This window comes from Sapajus apella, unplaced genomic scaffold, assembly GCF_009761245.1.
Source record: "Sapajus apella isolate SASKATOON/1434 unplaced genomic scaffold, GSC_monkey_1.0 scaffold184, whole genome shotgun sequence".
In the NCBI taxonomy this organism is placed as follows: domain Eukaryota; kingdom Metazoa; phylum Chordata; class Mammalia; order Primates; family Cebidae; genus Sapajus; species Sapajus apella.
Window position 1 is genome coordinate 855337 of NW_022437124.1, and position 21705 is coordinate 877041.

Sequence of the window (21705 nt, forward strand, 5' to 3'; positions counted from 1 at the left end):
AAAGAACTTTGATACAGGGACTCTTTAAGTTAAAACTCATTTTATGAGACCAAGAAGCTGTCCCAGATCTTAATTCTTCTTACATGACAGGAGCCAAGCGTGTGGCCTTCTGCGGCTTTGGTATCATTAAACGCCCGTAGAAGCACCAAAGCCCCCTGGCCCCACTTGTTGGTACTTACAGTGATGCTGCTGCTTCTGTCTTACAGGTGCTTACATCATGCCGAGCCTTCCTGGTAACAGCGAGGATCCCCACCAAGGTAAGTGTGGATGAAGTCCTCCTTTGCGCACTCACACACACACCCTGGTGCATTCTTACATGTGTGCACGCACAGACACTCATATACTGCAACACAACACACACGTACCTCACTTACATAGACTTCTGATTTAAGCTGTTTTCAGATTTCTCTTAGCACTCTCAAGTTTTCCTTCCTTCTTCCCAGAAGCACCTAAAGGTTGTAACGACAAACATTTTTTTCCTCCTTTGTTCCTTCTCTTTTCTGTAAAGGCATCCCAAGAAAATCAGTCAAGGATTTTCTGCTCTATGTCCCCGAGGCTCCATGTCCCAGTTATTTTTCTCTTTCGACTGGGGCTTGATTTCCACTTTGTTCAAGTCTGCTTTTTTTTTTTTTTTTTTTGTCAGGACAGTCTCATTCTGTCGCCAGGCGCCAGGCTGGAATGCAGTGGCACAATCTCGGCTCACTACAACCTCCACCTCCCGGGTTCAAGCAATTCTCCTGCCTCAGCCTCCTGAGTAGCTGGGATTACAGGTGCGCACCACCACGCCCAGCTAATTTTTGTATTTTTTAGTAGAGACGGGGTTTCACCATGTTGGTCAGGATGGTCTTGATCTCTTGACCTCATGATCCGCCCGCCCCGGCCTCCCAAAGTGCTGGGATTACAGGTATGAGCCACCGCGCCCGGCCTCAAGTCTACTTCTTATTTCCTTCAGAGCAGTACTGGCAGATTTTTCTAAGACTTTAGATGTGGGAAATAACCGTCATAACTTTAAAGAGTACGCTGCCAGAACTGTAACCATCTCAGCTGTTCTCCATCTACTCTGATGTTGCTTATAAAAAATAACAAGGCACCACTCTGTTCTTTAAAGGAGATATATTACATTTTTCATTACATGCCCTTCGTGATTTGGTGCAAAATTTGACCTGATAGTTTTTGAGTTAATCACAATAATGACTTTTTTTTTTTTTTTTTTTTGAGACGGAGTTTCGCTCTTGTTACCCAGGCTGGAGTGCAATAGCGCGATCTCGGCTCACTGCAACTTCCGCCTCCTGGGTTCAGGCAATTCTCCTGCCTCAGCCTCCTGAGTAGCTGGGACTACAGACACGCGCCACCATGCCCAGCCAATTTTTTGTAGTTTTTAGTAGAGACGGGGTTTCACCGTGTTGACCAGGATGGTCTCGATCTCTTGACCTCGTGATCCACCCGCCTCGGCCTCCCAAAGTGCTGGGATTACAGGCTTGAGCCACCGTGCCCGGCCTAGTAATGACTTCTTTTATGTTAACTAAAAGGGGTTTATCATTTTTATAGGATAGGGACTGAATGGTTATAGGAAATTGGGTATTTTTTTTTTTTTTTTCTAAAAAGGTGGTAACATTTACTGGAGTATTGTTTTAGTAAATAACTTAATCCTTAACAGAATCTTATGAGAGCCATAGGTCTTATTATACCTTTTATTGACGAGAAAACTGAGGCACAAGGAGGTTCAGTAACTTGACTAAGGTTAAACTTCCACTCATATGTGGCACATGTGTGTCTAATCTGGGGAGGCTGGCTGCAAAGCCTCTGCTTAGCAACACTGCTCCCCCTGCCCACATACCCAGGAAAACGGGTAAGGTCTGGTAGAAACTTCCAGCCTTATTGTGCTATGATGTTTGGGCTGCAGTGTTATTTGCTTATTAGTCCTTTCTTGTTTCTTAAAATTTAACATTTAGCCACTGTTTTGTAAATTCTGACCTATGTGCCAAGTTAGGGCAGTATAATGTTATTGGCACAAATGAAAAGGACCTTTTGGGACTTCCAGTCTTAGGATTTGCATGATTTACACTGACTTTTGGGGAGATGCCAATGGCCCAAGCCCCTTTAGTTAATATAAAATGAGCCTATATGTTTATTATGGTTTATAAATAAATTACTATGTCAATGAAGTTGGACTAAACTATGTATACATTAAAATACCTGAAGGCATGATATGAGGAAGTTAATTAGACATTATCCCACTGGTGAGAAATTAATTACAGAAGGAAATTTTATGGGTCAGGAAAATATTCAAGCACCCTATTGAATACAAGACTGCTAAATAATACGTATACCCTACCACGTTGTGACACAGGGGAAGTATGTTATCTTTTGTGAAGTCACCTGCCTGCCTTCTGCTGGATAACCTTATTCTGCCCCTGAGGAAAGGCTTGGGTCCATCCCATGATACACATAATTTTTCACAGCCAGCCTGGCCACGGTAGTTTGAACATGGGTTCTGATTTCTGATATTGTCAGCATCACAAGTAAAGGAAGGCAGATTTTCTTCCAAAGTGATCTGCTTGCAGCTTTCTCCCTTAGAGAAGGCTGGTTTTCATGTGCCAGCTTAAGACTTGACTGAGAAATAAAACCAATGTCAATGATACTAATTTTCTGGAGAAATAATTATATTTAGAACATTAGTGTAGGCTGGGTGCGGTGGCTCATGCCTGTAATCCCAGCACTTTGGGAGGCCAAGGCAGGTAGATCACAATGTCAGGAGTTTGAGGCCAGCCTGACCAACCTGGTGAAGTCTTGTCTCTACTAAAAATACAGAAATTAGCCGCGCATGGTGGCATGTGCCTGTAATCCCAGCTACTTGGGAGGCTGAGGCATAGAATCTCTTGAAGCTGGGAGGCAGAGGTTGCAATGAGCCGAGATCACAGTACTGTACTCCAGCCTGGGCGCCAGAGGGAAACTCCATCTCAAAAAAATAAAAATAAAGTACATTATTGTAAAGCACTGACTATGACATAGACGTCTTCTCTTTTCTTTGGTGGCTGATTAATTAAATATGTTTTCTTTTGTCATTTTATTGTGAAATGTGTAACATGTATAGTCAAATGCACAAAACAGAGATACACATCTCAGTAATTAACTGCAAAGCAAATACTTCTGCAGCCACACCCAGATGAAGAAATAGAGCTGTGCCTTCAGCCCGGAAGGCCCCAACTTTTCTTTCAGGGGGTGGGTAATTATGAGATCAAGGAAGGGTTTGCAGAGAGGGCATATTGAAAAATCACCTATCAACCAGGCAAATAAGTTTTTATGCTGGTCAAAAGGCTTAGCGGTTTGGAAGACCACGGTGCATTTCGGGAGCTGGAGTGTGAACTGAGGGTTGTGGAGGAGGTGGTGGTGGGAGGGAAACAGCTCAGAAAGATGGACTGGGCTGAGGACTGGCTGAGGGGCTGAAGTGTGGACTGCTGCCTGGGGAAGAGCAGGAGTTCCTGAAGGACAGTCTCTTCATCAGATTTACATCTGCTCTGTTGCTGGTTGGATGGGCACTGTCTCGCTAGGGTTTGGGTGTGAGGTGAGCAAGTGATTGGTGGAAAAGCTATTGACAGTCTGGGTTCAGTTTTTCCTCTTATCTAATAATTCACTAATTTCTGTTGTGATGGTATAATTTCTAACTAAAAAGTGTCCTCCGGTCTTCGTGCATCCTACGTCTGTCTCAGCTTCCTAACTAGCCTTCCTGCCTCTTCTTGCCCATAAATGTAACCCGGTGACAACTGTCTTTGTGTGGTTTGGAGTGGCATGGATGATGGGTTGTTGGGACTAGGAGCAAAGCCCTAATAAAAATAGCCATAGATGAGATAAGAGAATGATTTGAACCTTGCTGTGATGTCTTTCAGTATGTTTTAGAGACTTCCTTGCTCGCCATTAATAATAACCTGGACCTTTGACTAGTCACAGGCTCAGCCAGTCACCCTAATTGATTTGCTCCTTTTAGTTTCTTCCTAAATTCTTTTTCTGCCACGTGAATTTCCCTCTACACTCCTTGTTTGCTTGAGGAACGTGAAGTGATTCCTCAGGGCCTAGATGAAATGTCACCACTCTTTCCTCGCTCCCCAGCACTGTTACTGCTACCCCAGGGACAGCGCGCAGGTACAGTAGAAGCATCTTAATTGACCTCCAGCTAATCCTGCTGAGCCAAATTGACCAAAGGTGGCCATTCCTATCCCTGATGATGCTGACTGATGCTAGCTCTAGTCTTTTCCTAGCTGTTAGCCTGTAAGAGAGGAAACCTGTTCACACTTATTCACACCTGCGCCCACCCACTGAATGAGATGCTCATTGAGGGTCATGGGTTTATTCCTAAACCTGTTTAAGGTAGTTATAATAGCAAATGTTTTTAATGAAAGCTATTTTATGCAGCAATGAAATATGAGTGCAAAAGAAGAGTATCTATGACCTATTGAACATTGATGAAAGTGAATTACTTAAATTGCTGTCTTAAAGTCTGGACAACTTTACTGTTGTGGGAGGGGTGGTGAGGAGTATAATAATCTAGAAAATGTTTGCCCTCATACTGCTTTGCAAGTATTTTGCAGTTCTGCTTTTTTTTTTTTTTTTTTTTTTTTTTTTTTTTTTTTTTAAATAGAGAACGGGTCTCGCTATATTGTCCAGGCAGGTCTCAAACTCCTGGGCTCAGGCTATCCTCCCGCCTCTGCCTCCCTAAGAGCTGGGCTTAGAAGCATGAGCCACAGTGCCCAGCCAGTTCTCCATTTTTAAAGAGATTTAAATTGGAAGCAGGAAGCCATGCTTGTGGGTATGGCTTATGCAGAAAGGCCATTGGAGGGCCAGCCAGTGGGCTTAACTGAAAGAAAAACTTTGGCACAATATTAAAGGGTAATAAATATTTGTTCATAAGCTTTAAATTAAAATAATGAAGGAAGGTATGTATACTTTTTAGAAAATAATTTCCTGCTTTAAATGAGTTTTCAAAACCAAATTATGTATACGTCTTGATAATGATAGGCAAGAAAACTCCAACTCTCTTTGAGTGCTTTTAAACACATGCCTTAAGTGCTGCGTTTAACTCTTGGAGGACGAAGCACATGTCTCAGTCCTGTTTGTGTTTCCAGTACTGGCACATAGTGGGCTTTTGATAAGTGTCTGTCAGTTGACCAAGTGAATAATGAAATAATGAGCTCTTTTTCTACCTCCAGACCTCATCAGTGTACTTCGAGATGTTTAACTGGAGATTCAGGGATTTTCTTCTCTAAAATTTATCCTACCAATGTATCACAGTGCAACATACCACCAGGGAGCAGAAATAAATGCCCCGTGGATTTGGTTCTGGATGTGTTCTTTTATCATTATATTTCTCGTTTTAATGCGGGAGGGTAAAATACATTGACCCAACTCGGTCCCGCACTGTCTGTAGTTCCATGCCCTGTGATTATTTGCTGTAATGGGAAAAACCGGGAAGAAAGATTAGTGGCTGTTTATCAGGAAAAGTAGGTAAGGAGTGAAAGACTGGAGATATTTTAAAGAAAGACTGCTGATGATTATAGGAGATGGGAGAGCACTTGTTAGAGAGGAAAGAAATCATCATTTATCTACATGCAGAGACAGGACTTTTAACTCTGATTTCATTTAAGCACAATTTAAAATTCCGAAGTATTTGTGGAAATATGGATTTAAGTTGGATAAATATAGATTTATTTCTCTAAATCCATTCAAACTATGAATTGTTATGGAAGACGGTAGAAGGATGGATGACTCTGATAAGTGGTCAGAGTGTAACAAATAGCTAAAGGTGTAGAAAAAGGGAAGAACAACACTGACTTTATCCTGATAGGACTTTCTGAGGCAAAATTTTGAAGTGAAAAAGGGAAAAACGTGTTTAGATGGTTTCTTCTATACTTTCATTTTTCAATGAATAAATAGTGGATAAGTGCAGAAACTTTTTAGGTTAATGCAAAAGTAATCACGTTTTTTGCTATTACTTTTAAGGGCAAAACTATAATTACTTTTATACCAGCTTCTACTGTTAGGTTTGTCCCAGGATGAAATTTTAGGAGTGGGTATGCAGCTTCCTTTCTTTTTAGTAAAGTAAGTAATACTTTTTCTGAAATTTGATAAGTCGCTTCTATCTTAGAGATATTAAACCAACCTGCCTTCAGAAGATACCCAACGTCTTATTTGCTCTTGGGGTGTTTCTAGTTGTAGCATTTTTTTAAACCTTGAATTATATGTTTTAAAACCCTCATTACAGGTCTTTTCTTTCCTCTTTTCCCCTCAATTGCAGCTCGAGTTAACCTTCAGCTACTTGGAGATTCATGGCGTCGTTTGCAGCAAGTCGGCTCAGGTGAGTGAACAACGGCTCTCTCACTGCAAGGGTCACGATCTTTCTTGGATTCCTGGAACCTAAAATGTTCCGTGAGACAATGTAGATAAACAAAGTTAGGGAAGATTAAACTTTCAGAATGAGAGACTTAACACTGGCTGTGTGGACAGGAGTTGGGAATTTGTTCTGTTAAGGAAAACACTCAGTTTGTGAAGAATTAATTAGCTCTTCTGTTAACTGGCAATGTAAAGGTGACAGTACTGTTCCTTAGAGAATATATAAGACATGCTTTAACACTAAAATTTCGTAGCAATTAAATGGTACTATATATAGGCCTTAGTGGGAATATAGTGATAAATGAATTCTTTGCAGTTAATAAAAAGCAGGTTAAAAAAATAGCTTTATTGGGCTTTAAGTAACTGCAGTAAAGTAAAGTGTACAATTTGATAAGTGTCAACACATGTGTGACTCTCTTGGCCCTCCTCCCCAACTGCAGTCAACATGCAGGTATCTGCTTTTGGTTGCTGTAGTTTGCGTTTTAAACAATTTTATATGAATGGTGTCATACAATGTATACTCCTTCCTGTCTGCCCTCTTTCAGTCAGTTTAATTATTATTTTTTTAATTTTTAATTTTATTTTTAGTTCTGGGAGTGCAAGTTTGTTACATAGGTAAACTTGTGCCATGGTGCTTTGCTGCAATTAGCTGTTTTTCCTAATACTCGCCCTCCACCAGCTCCAGTTTTATTATTTTGAGATTGATTTATTTTGTTGCATGTTTCAATAGTTTATTCTTTTTGTTGCTGACTAGTGTTCAATTGTGTGGCTTTATTACAGTTTGTTTATCCATTCATCTGGTAATGGACATTTGGGTTGTTTCCCATTTTGGCTGTGATGAATAAAGCTGCTATGAATATTTAACTACAAGTTTTTGATTGGGCATATATGTTCATTTCCCATGTGTAATTACCTAGAATGGCTGAATCAAATGGTAGTTACATGTTTAACTTTTGGAGAAACTGTCACACTTTTCCACAGTGGTTATACCATTTTACGTTGTCACCAGCAGCATGTGAGCGTCCTGGTCAGTCTTTTTAATGTTAGCCATTCAACAGGTATGTAGTGTTTTTTCATTGTGGTTTTAATTTGCATTTCCCTGATGACAGAACATTTTGAGGATCTTTTCATCTGTTTATTTGCCAGCATGATCTTCTTTTGCCATTATAAAAATTGGGCTGTTTTCTTATTGAATTTTGAGAGTTTAAAAATATATACATTCTGGATACAAAGCCTTTGTCAGATAGTTTTTCTTAGTCTGTGGCTTGTCTTTTCATTCCCTTAACAGTGTCTTTCAAAGAGCAGAAGTTTTAAATGTTGATGAAGTTCAATTTATCAATATTTCTTTTATGAATTGTGCTTTTAGTATCATATTGAATAAATCTTTGCTTAACTCAAAGTCACAGAATGTTCTTTATCTTCCTGAAGTGTTACAGCTTTAGGTTACACATACGGGCCTATGATCCATTTTGAAGTAATTTTTGTATATAAACCTATGTATAGATCAAATTATTTTTTAGTTTATCTTTTTTTTTCCCCTCATATGTATAGTATATTCACTTGTTCCAGTAACATTTGTTTAAAAGACCATTGTTTCCTCACTGAGCTTGTTTTCACCTTTGTTGGAATTCAGTAGTCCGTGTAAGTGTGAATCTGTTTCTGGACTCTGAATCCTGTCTCCTTGATCTATTTGTTTATCTACATGCCACTCTCATAATCTCTTTATTATTGTGGCTTGTTTACAACAAAATTTGAAATCAGATAGTGTTAGTCCTCCAACGTTTTGCTTCTTTTTCAAAATTGTTGTAGTGATTCTAAGTCCTTTGCAATTCCATATGAATTTTAGAAACACCTGTTTCTATAAAAAGCTTGTTGAAATTTTGGCTGATATTAAAATGAATTTTTAAATGAATTTGGGGAAGAACTGACATCTTAGTAATGTATAGTCTTGTAACCTAAGAAAGCTATATTATTTCTCCGTTTGTTTAGGTCTTTTTCAGTTTTTCTGAGTGTATTTTGTTGTGGCTTTCAGTGTTTGGGTCTTATACATCTTTAAATTTATTCCTAAGTGTTTAATATTTTTTGATGCTAGTGTAAACAGTGTTTTTTTTTTTTAATTTCAGTTTTTAGTAGTCTCTCGCTGATATTAGAAATATAATCATTTTTTGCATATTGACCTTATATTCTGCTATCTTGCTATACTCATATATTCTAGTGGCTTTTAAAAACAGATTTCAAGCCGGGCGCGGTGGCTCAAGCCTGTAATCCCAGCACTTTGGGAGGCCGAGGCGGGCGGATCATGAGGTCAAGAGATGGAGACCATCCTGGTCAACATGGTGAAACCCCGTCTCTACTAAAAATACAAAAAATTAGCTGGGCATGGTGACACGTGCCTGTAATCCCAGCTACTCAGGAAGCTGAGGCAGGAGAATTGCCTAAACCCAGGAGGCAGAGGTTGCGGTGAGCCGAGATCGCACCATTGCACTCCAGCCTGGGTAACAAGAGCGAAACTCTGTCTCAAAAAAAAAACAAAAACAAAAAAAAAAACAGATTTCATCATTTTTTACAAAGATGATGTCACATGTGAATATGGATGGGTAGCTTTTATTTTTAATATGGGGGACTTTTATTTCATTGTCTAGTCTTATTGCTGTTGGGATATTCCTCCATTACCATCATACTCCCGCATATTTTGCTGGGTATGCCAAGAATTGAGTGCTGTGACTGCCCTTTGCCCAGGCTGTTTTTCAGGGCTATAATTGCAGTGAGCATCCTTGTGGGATGGTGGAATAGTTCACTGTTGAACAAAGAACAAGTTTGCTTACTTCTTACCATGAAAATCGTAGATTTCCAAAATCCAAGGATTCCTTTCTTGTAAGCAACCTCTACTGTGTGTGCCGGCATCCATCGGAATCCCTTCATGTCACCCTGTGGGACTTTCAGGGCAGGGAAATCTATGCAAACATGGTGTACATGCCTTTTGTTGTGCCGTGAATCATAAAATCCTAGGTCTCTGACCCAGGTGTCTCCTGTCTTCTGCAGCATCAATGAAACAGTGATAGGCTAATTTACTGGCTTACACGTAGGGTAAAATCTCAGACCATGACAATTCTTCTGGTACCTGAAAGACAGTGCTAAATGGAATTGGCAAGAGCAGATCTTCTTGCCTTATTTCTAGTCTTTGAGGGAAAGCATTCATTATTTCACCACTAAGTGTGACGTTAGGTGTAGGTTGTTTAAATAGATGCCCTTTATCTGGTTTAGGAAGTTTCTTTCTATTTTTAGCTTGCTGAGAGTTTTTATCAGGAATTAGTGTTGGATTTTGGCAAATGTTTTTTCTCTATTGAGATTATCATGTGGTTTTCTTTCTTTTTTTTTAAGCTTCTTAAAATGGTGAATTATATTCATTAATTTTTAAAATACCAATCTTTCACTCCTGAGGTAAATCCCATTTGTCCATGATATATTATTCCTTTTATTTTTTTTTTGTTTCTTTTTGCTTTTTTTGAGATGTTGTCTTGCTGTGTCACCAGGCTAGAGTGCAGTGGCATGATCTTGGCTCATTGTAGCCTCCGCCTCCTGGCTTCAAGCGAGTCTCCTCCCTGAGCCTCTCGAGTAGCTAAGATTACAGGCATGCACTACCATGCCCAGCTAATTTTTGTATTTTTAGTAGAGATGGGGTTTCACCATGTTGGCCGGGATGGTCTTGATCTCCTGACCTTGCGATCCACCCACCTTGGCCTCCCAAAGTACTGGGATTAACAGGTGTGAGCCATGATATATTATTATTTTTACATATTGTTGAATTCCATGTGTTAAAACTTTGTGAAGAATGTTTTGCATTGACTTTTGTGGGAGTTATTGGTTTGTCATTTTTTTGGTGAATGTTTTTGCCTGGCTTCTCTATTAGAGAACCATGGATTTATAGAATGATTAGGAAGTAGTTCCTCCTCTTAAATTTTTTTTGTTTAGCTGGTATTAATTTTTTTCTTAAATGTTTAGTTGAATTTATTGGCCTTGAGTTTTCTCAAAGAGAAGGTTTTGTGTGTGTGTGTGTGTGTGTGTGTGTGTGTGTGTGTGAGAGAGAGAGAGAGAGAGAGAGAGAAAGAGAAAGAGAGAGACAGGGTCTCGCTGTCTTGCTCAAACTGGAGTGTGGTGGCGCAATCTTGGTTCACAACCTCGGCTTCTCAGGCTGAAGCGATCCTCCCACCTCATCCTCCCAAGTAGCTGGGACTACAGGCTTCTACTACCACACCCGGCTAGTTTTTGTATTTTTTTTTCTAGAGACAGAGTTTCTCTGCATTACTCATCATGAACTTGTAAGCTGAGCTCAAGCGATCTACCCTCTTCAGCCTCCCAAAGTGCTGGGATTACAAGCATGAGCCACTGTGCCTGACCTGGGAAGGTTTTAAACTGCAAATTCTGTTAATATTTCTTAATGATATAGATGCATTTATATTTCTCTTCTTGAATGAGCTTTGGTAGCTTGTGTCTTTTAAGATACTTAGGTAAGCTGTTGAATTTATTGATATAAAGTTGTTAATTGTATCCACTTGTTATACTTTAAATACTTGTAGAATATCATTCCCAATATTGGTAATTTGGTTATCTCTTTCTCTTTCCATTTCAGTCAGGTTAGAGGTCTACCAATTTATTTGATCTTTTCAAACAACTTTCTTTTTGGCTTCATTGATTTTCTTTTTGATTTCATTGATTTTCTGTTTCCTGTTTCATTGACTTTTGCTTTAGTCTTTATTCTTTCCTTCTACTTTTTGTTTTAGCTTTTAAAACTACAAAGTGTGTGTGTGTGTGTGTGTGTGTGTGTGTGTGTGTGTGGTTTGTTGATAATGTTCTTAAAAATTGTTAAAATTGTTACCAAGATTTTTGAGATTGCATACAAACTGTTGGAACTTTTCCACAGTTCATCTCAGAGCAATGTTTTATCTTATGTGTTTATCATTCTCCAGAAACTGGAGTTTGAAAGAAAAATCACAGCACCATATGTTTGCCCAAATGGTCAAACATATGCAAGAGTGAATGATCACTCATGAATGATGACTTAATGACATAACCAGGGTCTTCTTGCTGGTCTTAATTCAGGAATGTTTATGTTTGTGATTTGAGAGTTGGGATGGGAGCAGAGGGGCATTCGCGAAATGTTAATGCCAAAGTTACGTTCAAAATATGATTTCACTATGGTATTTAATTGTGAGAAAGGGTGTTGATGCAGCAAGGCTCATTTTCCCATGTGACTGCCACAATTGGCCTTACCACTCTTGTAGTATGCCTGCCATTCAGAGGAACTGTGTATAAAGCCGTCTGCCTCAGCCCCACGGAGCGATTTTTTCAGTGTCGGTACCAAAAGAACAGCTTTACAACAGTGCTTCAGTTTAACTTTGTCCCACAGTGTGGACCTTTGAGATGAAATTACAGTGAACATTGGTACTGCTTCTGTAAATGGCCTAGCATTTCAGAGACTGGCAATACTGTACCAGTAACCTAATGGTGTTGAAAATTTGCTGTGTTTTAGAACTTCCCGTGATCGTTTTTAAAAGTGTACCTCAGCAGTACCCTTCTCTCTGTCACATCACACCTCCTCATCGTCCTCATATACACACAACATATACACAGGACAGTTATGATTCTGTATGTCTGTGGTGGACTTTTTTTTTTTTTTTTTTAAACAAGCACACTGTTTGATGCTGTGGCATCCCAGAGATTAAGAACCAGTGACCTGTGTAACCTCTGGTTCCTTGAAGTCTCTAGTTTTGATTTCCTTTTATGTAAAATCATAAGGATGGAACTGTTACCAGTGGCACTCAGAATCTAGCCTTGATTAGGAATTCTTTCCTTATGTGCTCTGGGATTTATTAATGTATCTGTCCTCGCTATTTTTTCATTATAATTTAATTATAGTTTGTAAATTCAGATTAAATTTTGAGACATACCTACAGCCTTTTGTGTGAGAGCGGGTGATTGTTCTATTGAGTTGGTGAAATGTGGCTTTTACTATTGCTGCTTTCTCCTTTCTTCAGAAATGCGGGAAACTTTTATCTTATTTTAGAAGACTCAACACCACAGTATTTTCTGGTGTTCGAGTTCTCTTGCCCTCAGGATTTTTAAATGGAGGCCAGCAGTTATATAGTTTTATAGTTATACAATTTTTGGAACATTTCTTATACAACTGAATACCTGCTATGATTTTTTTAAAAGAATTATAGGGTTAATTGTTTGCTATGTCACAGAATGATGTTGATAAACCACCTTTTGCCCATGGCTGTTTCTGATAGAGGAAAGAAAAACACCTCACACGCCTGTTGGCTGGGGTTTAGTCAAACATGCTGCCCTTAGAGTTTGGTCAGGTTGTTCAACCTTAAAAAAGGCCGTGGAATAGGGTGGGAAATTGGAATCATACGTAAGTAAGTTACTACGGCTTATATCCTGATTATTGTTTCAAATGTAGATTAGGTGTCATGGGTCACATCCTGTTAGGTGTCTAAGGAAGATGCATTTCAAACATTCTGTTCCTCCCCAGCTGAAGTGGGAGGGAAAAGGTATTCAATAGGGAGCTCTTTTTTCTTTTTTGATGAGGTGACTTATTGTGTTGGTTCCACCTGCATCACTTTGTTGCAGTCTTTACATTATGCAGAAGTGGTGACATCTTACACAGGGTTGTAGGAGCCCTTGCATGTAAGGTTGAATTGGAGGGCTCATTTCTTCCTCCACCTGTCACCTTTTTTTCCTTCTCTGTCATTCTATTCAATCCTGTGCAATTAAAGATGATTAGGTGTTAAGATTAAGTGGAATTAGAATAAGCTAATTACTAATTATTTGCACCCAAATTGTGAACTGAATAGATGCGCTAGATGTGAAGAATTTAAAAGTACTCCTGGAGAGAAAAATATAATTACCCATGCTGGGAAGGTTGGGGGTGGGTTGCAGAGCACAGACACAATGGCACATCTGAAGTGTCTGGCTTTTAAAAACATGCATATGCACAGATATGTGCACATGAAAAATACGAGCCTAATTGCACCAAGTAGATTTAGTCTTGCCTAAGACATCTTATGGACTACTGGGTTGGTTAGCCTCCAGGTACAATAATGCTTGCTGCCTTTTGCAGGGGGAATATCTGTTGAACCAGCTTTTAGAAGACAAAGGCAGGCTTTGCCTGTAGACTTTGAAAGGCTTTACCTGTCGTTTCTTGAGGAATGTGCTGAAAAATAGGAATTTTAATTTTTTTTATATGCACCTAACTAGGACAGGTGTGGTATTTATTAAATAGTTGCTGACAGATTCTTTTAGAGGTTTTTATGAAAAAGTAACACCTTAAATGCTTACATTAGTTATGTTGTTTTCTTTGATCTCATCATTTTGGCATACCTTATATTACTTTTCCTTTTAACATAAATATGTTGAAAGACTTTACAGTATTATTTTTGGTTTGGGCTAATTTTAGGAAAATCTAAGGCAAAAAATCTAAAAATTGCTTTGTTAATACAATTGGGTAGTTTCACTTTATAAGCAGTGTTCTCCCATCAAATTTTTATATAGATAAAGTAAGAACAGGAAGTAAATGTGTGAGGATATTTTGATGAAGTGATAATCTAAGAGGATTGTACTTTATGTGATTTTTTTTTGGGGGGGGGGTGTGGGAAGATGGGTTTTTGCTGTGTTGCCTAGACTGATCTTGAACTCCTAGACTCAAGCGATCCTCCTGCCTTGGCCTCCTGAGTAGCTGGGATTACAGACATGCACCACCACGCCCGGTTTACATGAATATTTTTGAGATGTTTACGTGAATGTTGTTGAGATTCAAGAAAATGGCATCTTTTTTTTAAGTGGTTGAAGTTCTTATCTGTGATGTGTATATCTTCAACCTCTTGTCCCTTTTGTGACCTGCCCTCATTTTCACAAGTTAATGGATACTTATATAGAGGGCTAGCTGTCACAGTCTCAACATTTTTTGACATATTATTTTTGACATCTCCAGCAAGTAATTGTAGGAATGAGTCTTAGCTAACACGTTAGTAAAACCTAACACCAAACATTTTATTAACGTGTTACTTTAGTATTTCAATTACCCCCTCTTCTTAGAAAGATAAAAACTTTTGTAAGTATTTCTCTTTTGCTCCCAAGCAAAAGGTTTTAACGTTTTATTGGAATATATCATAAGGTTTCTTGTTTTTAAAACGTTTGTGTGTGTGTGTTAAAGGTATCTTTTAGATTGCCCATGGGTACTCACAGAAAGATACAGTCGGACTTACAGTAGATAGCAGGAATTTGACAATTTTGTAAGACTGCAGCTCAGGACAAAATCTTGTTAAAAGAAGAAGTCATGTTTGAATGTGGAAATTCAATCTCTATCATGTGGCAGTTAATTTGAATCTTCCAGCTTTGCTCTTGGAAATATTTGCTTCAGTTCCTAAACGTTTCTGACAATATCTCCACCCTCTACCCAGACACTTCTTTGAGGCTTAAGAGTATCATTTTAAGGAAGTGTTTCTTCAGAAGCTAATATTGTGATCCCCTTGTAGTTCATGAGCTATTGGTTGGGAGTTCACTCGTGCATGTAAGATGTCCTACCCTAGAACCTTGTCAAAAGAAAAAGAAGCTAATATTGCATTAGTCTGTATCTGTGTGACAGTGTAGTTTACAATATTTTACATAATTGAAAGGATTGGACTCATTCCTAAGAAGTATCCCGCCCATTCTTGCAGATGGTTGTGGAAACTGAGAAGGGCAGCATCTCCATGAAGATGGCGTCGCCCGAGGACGTGAGCGAGGTGCTGGCTCACATCGGCACCTGCCTGAGGAAGATATTTCCTGGCCTCTCTCCACTGTGAGTTTCCCTGGGCGGGGTGAAACTAGCAAAGAATCTGTTCGCCTCCAAAACAACAATACTAAAATGCCTTCTTTTTATCCCTTCATGTAGTTCATCTCAGACTTCCTCCTCTTAAACATTAAATATCAAAACCCTCACTCAAAACCCTTGTGTTTTGGTTTGAGGATTTCTACAGGGCTGTGTCTTAGTCTTTAAAGAGCTTGAGTGATGAAGGAGTTGGCAGTCCTTTAACTTCTCTGCATAAGACTAAAGCAGCGACCTTTTAAATATGATTCAGATTTACACGAGTGTGAACTTTACTCACAACTATTACCGGAATGCCCGGGGTGCCCGCTGTGTGTAGAGGCACTGAGTAGGATACTGATGAAGAGAGAGGGTGCTTTGTTTTCTTTGCTTTTTTCTTTTCTGTAATAAGAAGCCTAAAAAAATTGAATGTAAAAATCACTTTTTTTCATTATCCTCTTATATATATATTCTGAAATACCCATTAGGTATATTCGTAAATTTTGTTCATCCATGCCCTCACATTTTTTGTTAAGGTTTTAACGTCAGGATTATGGGCTTGGATATCTGAGTTTGTAGTTGGGGAATGTGTGGGTTGTTGGTGTGGAGGAATTAGATTGGCTTAGGTGAAAGGCAGAGAGACGCTTATGTCTGAAATCTCCCTAAAATGATAGTTATAGGCAAAATACCCTCCTGATGGAAGAAAGCATTCACGGATGGCAGAAAGTGTCCCTCCCATTGCTCCCCAGCAGGCGGAGGTGTATAGAGGGGAGGTCTGGAGGCCCTCGTAGGCAAGTGTAGCATGGTAGCTGTGTACTTTGCATGGTAGAGGTGGGAGGGGAATTTTGGGAACGGGTGCCCTTCATAGAACATGTTCCTCCTGCAAGCCTTGCCTGCAAATTGAGAGACAAAGCAGCAGGAAAACCTAGGCTTCATGGCATTTAAACCTTATGGATGCCTGAAAGTGGCTCAGTGGGGACAGGCACTCCCCTTCGGGCCTTGGCCTTAGGAGGCCTGCTGGGTTCCCTTCACAGCCCTTCGCAGGGCTTCCTCCTCTCCGAAGCTTAAGTCTTGTGCTTCTCTGATAATCAGGGTAGCTGGTTGCTGGGGGAGCTAAGTGTCCCTGGCCTCATCTCGGTGGAGTGGAGACGGTGAGCTGGGGCTGGCCTCTGATCCCTGCTTGGCTAGAGTTTCAGGTATGAGGTGTCTTCCAGACAGGCTCTCCTGGTCTATAATCACACACACAGGTGGTTCTGGAGAAGAGGTGTGGGTGGCAGGGGGTGGTAGGATGAGGTAAGAAGTGAATCCATGGTGGCAGTGGAATTGCCAAGAAGCATAGCCTTCTTAGGAATGGTTTCCACATCATCCTTAAAGCTGCCAGAGAACTAGAAGGGGTAGTCATGAGTTTGCAATAGCTGCAACCCATTTTCCTTAAACTACATTTCAGTAATGTGGCTTTGTACATGTGTTTCTTTATAATGTACGCTCTTTCCTTCCAAATTAACACTGAGGAAATAATGAAATTATTGGGCACAACCTTACTTGGCAAGAGTTTATAATACCTTGGACTTGAAAGACACTTCAGAACAATATTTAGAATCTATTTTCTTTAAAAGGCAGCCTTCTTTGTTTAGTATTCTGGTATTTAACCATTTTTATCTTTGGTTTGGATTCTTCCATTTTTCCCTTTCCAGAGAACATTGAATAAGAATAGTATTTTACATATTTTCCATTTAACTTCTTGCTAAAATCTTCAGGTGAATATTAAACAATTATTAATCATCTCTGTTTCTAGGAAGAAAATGCCCATGTGAATGTTGATTTCTAAATCTGTGACCTCTGTGGTTCCCAGGTCTTCATGCCCACCTGCCAGCTGTCTATTGGTCATCTCCACAAGGATAGCACCAGGCACCTCACACTCGTGTCCCACACTGAACTCCTCACTTTCCCCCTAAAACTTGCTTATATTCTGTATTTCTATCTCAAGAAAAAAGCTGAGCCATGTTCATCTCTTGGTCCTTACTCTCATATTCGATTGGTTGCCATGCTTTTAAAAATATTTCTTAGTATCTCGTGGTCTGACTCCTTCTCCTTGCCTTCATTTCCACTGCCACAGTCACTTCCTCCCATGCAGCATCTTTCCGGTTAGTCTGTCTGCCTAACTAGTTAGTTCTTCTCTTGCAAGTGATCCTCCATACTGTCATCAGTTATCTTTTTGTAATTCAAACAGTATCTGTTCCTCACCTAAGCTCTCAAATGCCTGGCTTTCCTGATAAATTGTAAGTTGTTTACCTTTGCACAAAATAGCATTGCTTTCCTATTCCTGAACACAATCAGGCTCTTTCATATTTTCAGCACCTTTATGTTAGCTCTAATCTTGACATATTCTAAAAGATTTAACTCAGGTATCTTCTCATCTGTAAAGAGTCTGTATTCACGTTTCCATAGAACTTTGAATTGCTTCCTGTACTAGTACATATCATACTGTGTTGTAACTGCTTGTTTATACACTTTTGCATTCCACGAGTATTACTGAGTTTCTACTCTATGCCTAGGCATAGTGATAAGTGTTGAGGTCCAGCAGTGAGCATGGTCCCTGCCCACATGGAACTTATATTTTAACTTGGGGAAACAACCCCCAACCCCCGCAAGAAGGAAATACATAAATGAAGTAGTAGTACCTTTGAGTAAGTGCTATGAGAGAAATAGGTGGGACTAATACAGTGTGAACTGCTGTCTCCAAAGGCCTCCTGTGGCCATGATAACTTCAACAGACCTAGTGAAAGAGAAGTCTGCCCTATAAAAGCGGTGGCAAAGAATATTATCTTCCCAGGGCTTTCGTTCATGCCATTTCTCCTGCCTGGAAAGGGATTGGTGTCTCTGAGGAACTGAAAGATATCCACTTTGGCTGGGGTGTAATAAAGAACAAAGATGGGAGGCATTGAGGGATGATGCACGAGGAAGCTGGCGCCATCACCAGCCAGTTGTAGAACCTCGTGGGCAAGAGCTTGGAATTTAGCAGCATTTTCCTGGGAAGCCACTGGAACCTCGTGGGAAAGAGGTTGGAATTCAGTAGCATTTTCCTGGGAAGCCACTGGAACCTCGTGGGGAAGAGGTCGGAATTTAGCAGCATTTTCCTGGGAAGCCACTGGAACCTCGTGGGGAAGAGGTTGGAATTTAGCAGCATTTTCCTGGGAAGCCAGTGGAACCTCGTGGGCAAGAGGTTGGAATTCAGTAGCATTTTCCTGGGAAGCCACTGGAACCTCGTGGACAAGAGGTTGGAATTCAGTAGCATTTTCCTGGGAAGCCACTGGAACCTCGTGGACAAGAGGTTGGAATTCAGTAGCATTTTCCTGGGAAACCACTGGAACCTCGTGGGCAAGAGGTTGGAATTCAGTAGCATTTTCCTGGGAAGCCACTAGAACCTAATGGGAAAGAGGTTGGAATTTAGTAGCATTTTCCTGGGAAGCCACTAGAACCTCATGGGAAAGAGGTTGGAATGCAGTAGCATTTTCCTGGGAAGCCACTGTAACATTCTAGGGGGTAGGACACGAATCTTCAGATATTTTATGATTTTTTTTTTTTTTCTACAAGAGAGACTGACTGGACTGGGAGGGGGCAGGAGTGAAGTAGAAAGTGAATTTGGACCCTTGTAGTCATCTAGGCAAGAGGTGACTGTGGTCAGGAGAACGGTGCCAGCATGAGGGACTGAGATAAGAGAGAGGGCAGATGTCAACTTCATTTTGGATACAGGACTTGCTGATGGATTAGGTATGGCTCCTTGGACTGTGGTTTAATAACTTGGTGACCAACCTGACCTTTCAGAGAGACAGAGAAGGTCTGGGGTAGGTAGGGGACAATTTTTGGGGGGGTATGGGATCCATAGCCATTCTGTTTTAGGCATGTGGAGTTTAAAAAATCTATTTGTCTAGGACCTCCAAGACCTCCACAGACTTCTCCTCTAAGCTCCATCTAGGTGAGGCTGTCCGGTAGGCAGATAGGTGAGGCTGTGGCTTGGAGAAGGGGTCTGGAGATGGAGTGGAGGTCAGCGCCGTGAGCACAAGATGGTCTTCACTGCATAGCAGTTGATGACATCACCCAGAGAAAGATGTGGACCTCGTAGAGGAGGCATACTGGGAATGAGCTCAATACCTAGAGGTCAAGCAAACTAGGAAGAACCACAGATGGAGTTGGGTAAGGACTGGCTGTCAAGGTAGGAAGAAAACCAGTGAGAAACCAGGGCCTGAGAAGTAGTGACAAGATGATGCTGGGGCTGAACAAACTGCAGGAGAGCGGTGTCCAGTGGGCTGGTGGATACCATAGGCACCTTGGTGAGAGCAGGTCTAGGCGTCTGGCTGGGAGGGGCCGACTGCTGTGGTTGAAGGATGAACTCAGAAGTGAGAAAGTGGGTGTGGCATGTGTAGACAACTTCATAGAAAAGATCAGCTGTCAAGGGGAGCTGACAAATTGTATGTAGCTGGTGCACCCTGAGGGATTACGGGGGATTTATGTTTGTGTTTAAAATGGGAGGTAAAAGCATATGCTTAAACCATATGGCTGTAACAATGGGGATGATCAGTAGAAAGAGATTTGTTGCTGGAAACTGCCCTAATAAATAAATCAGCAGTATCCTTGAGAAGGTGAGAGGCAAAGCACAGAACACACCTGTCTTTCCTTCTAAGCTGCGAGCTGCTTAAACAAAGACCATGTTTGTATTAATCTTAAATCCCTAGTTCTTGGCACATAGCAGATACTGACTGAGATTTTGGATGAGCACATACACTTCACACTTAATCCGTGCCCAATACCTTGTTGGATGATGTGCCATGGGACATGGAGACAGTAGCCCTGCCTTCAAATCGTGGACACACTAGCTGAAGTAACCTGAAGCAGAAGGGACAGGAGATGACTGGGTGTAAGTAGGACATGAATGAGCACAGGATCGCTTTGCAGAGGAGATCTACTGCAAATGGAGAGAATTCCGAGGAGAGAGCAGGGAAAGGAGAGGCGATTCACGTGAACGGACCAATTGGGGAGAAGGTGTGGATTATAATTTAGAAAACACCTGGCAGAGAATTAAATCACCTAAATGTACCTGACTTGCATTTCTGTTTCCCACCCAACGCACACAGTTAGCTTGTCACAATAAGCTTAATAGTTTCTGGTTTTTTAAGTTATGCCTTTACTCTTGAAGTTACTTAGATTGCATTAGTTGATTTTGGCAGGGGAAACATACAATTATATTGGCATTGGTGGTTGTGACTAGAGAGGGTGGAGAAGTAGGTAACCTTTTCTTTTCTCCATATGCCTTAGGTCAAAGCTATCATTCAGAAGAATATTTGCTTTACATAAATAATGCACAACAGAACATGCAAAATTAAATATGTTTCCAGTGATGTCATGTATCCCATTCATGATAAATTAGAGACTATGAAACTATATATAGAATCTTTAGACCTTGTGGGACTCATTTGTCCCATCAAATATATTTCCTGAGCCTGTCGTGGGGACCCTCGTCTCCTTCCTTTCTTAGGGGACTTCTGGTGGGGACTGATGAACAGAAAAGGGTCTCATGTGCGAGTATGAGGAACCAGGTGAATCAGGAGAAGTTAGAGCCGGGAAAATTATCAGTTTGGGTCATCAGTTCTTGAATACTCTACATTTGACTCTATATAAATGAACCAATGCCTCCAAAGATCTGAATTTCTGATTTTACTGAAATATAATTATGAAAATAACATCCAGCATCCAAATCAAGTATATGAAAACATACAGCCTGGGCAACATAGTGAGACCTCATTTCTACTAAGAAGTTAAAAAAATTAGCTGGGTATGGTGATGCACACCTGTAGCCCCAACTAACAGGAAGGATCACTTGAGCCCAGGAGTTTGAACTTGCAGTGAGCTATGACCACACCACACTACATCCCAGCCTGGGTGACAGAGTAAGACCCCATCTCAAAACAAACAAACATGCGCGCGCACGTGCGCGCGCGCGCGCACACACACACACACACACACACACACACACACACACAATAATCAACCGTCTTATAGTCAAGAGAATGCAGTTTGGAAGCAAATGGAGGATTTATATCACAATTTGTAGTATTAACATGTCGTATTTTCTTCCCTTCTCCTGTCTCCAAATATGTTAGGATGTTGCTCTCTCCCTCTCTCCTTTCCTTCTAAAATGACATTTTCTCCTTCTTAAATATGGAAAGTTTAATTCAGAATATAGAGAACATGTAAAGAATAAAGAAGAGCCGGGCGCAGTGGCTCAAGCCTGTAATCCCAGCACTTTGGGAGGCCGAGGCGGGTGGATCACGAGGTCAAGAGATCGAGACCATCCTGGTCAACACGGTGAAACCCCGTCTCTACTAAAAATACAAAAAATTAGCTGGGCATGGTGGTGCGTGCCTGTAATCCCAGCTACTCAGGAGGCTGAGGCAGGAGAATTGCCTGAACCCAGG

The 21705-nt window shown here is 40.6% G+C and overlaps 1 protein-coding gene across 14 annotated transcripts in view; it reads left to right on the forward strand.

Annotated features, from left to right (window-relative positions):
* Positions 1–21705, forward strand: part of CARMIL1 (capping protein regulator and myosin 1 linker 1) — a 346698-nt gene that overhangs the window by 143972 nt on the left and 181021 nt on the right. For all 14 annotated transcript variants that reach the window (XM_032268645.1, XM_032268646.1, XM_032268650.1 and 11 more), the window contains 3 exons: positions 207–257; positions 6290–6349; positions 15105–15226. In XM_032268645.1, the coding sequence (XP_032124536.1) occupies positions 207–257; positions 6290–6349; positions 15105–15226 (233 nt within the window). The remainder of the gene's footprint in view (positions 1–206; positions 258–6289; positions 6350–15104; positions 15227–21705) is intronic.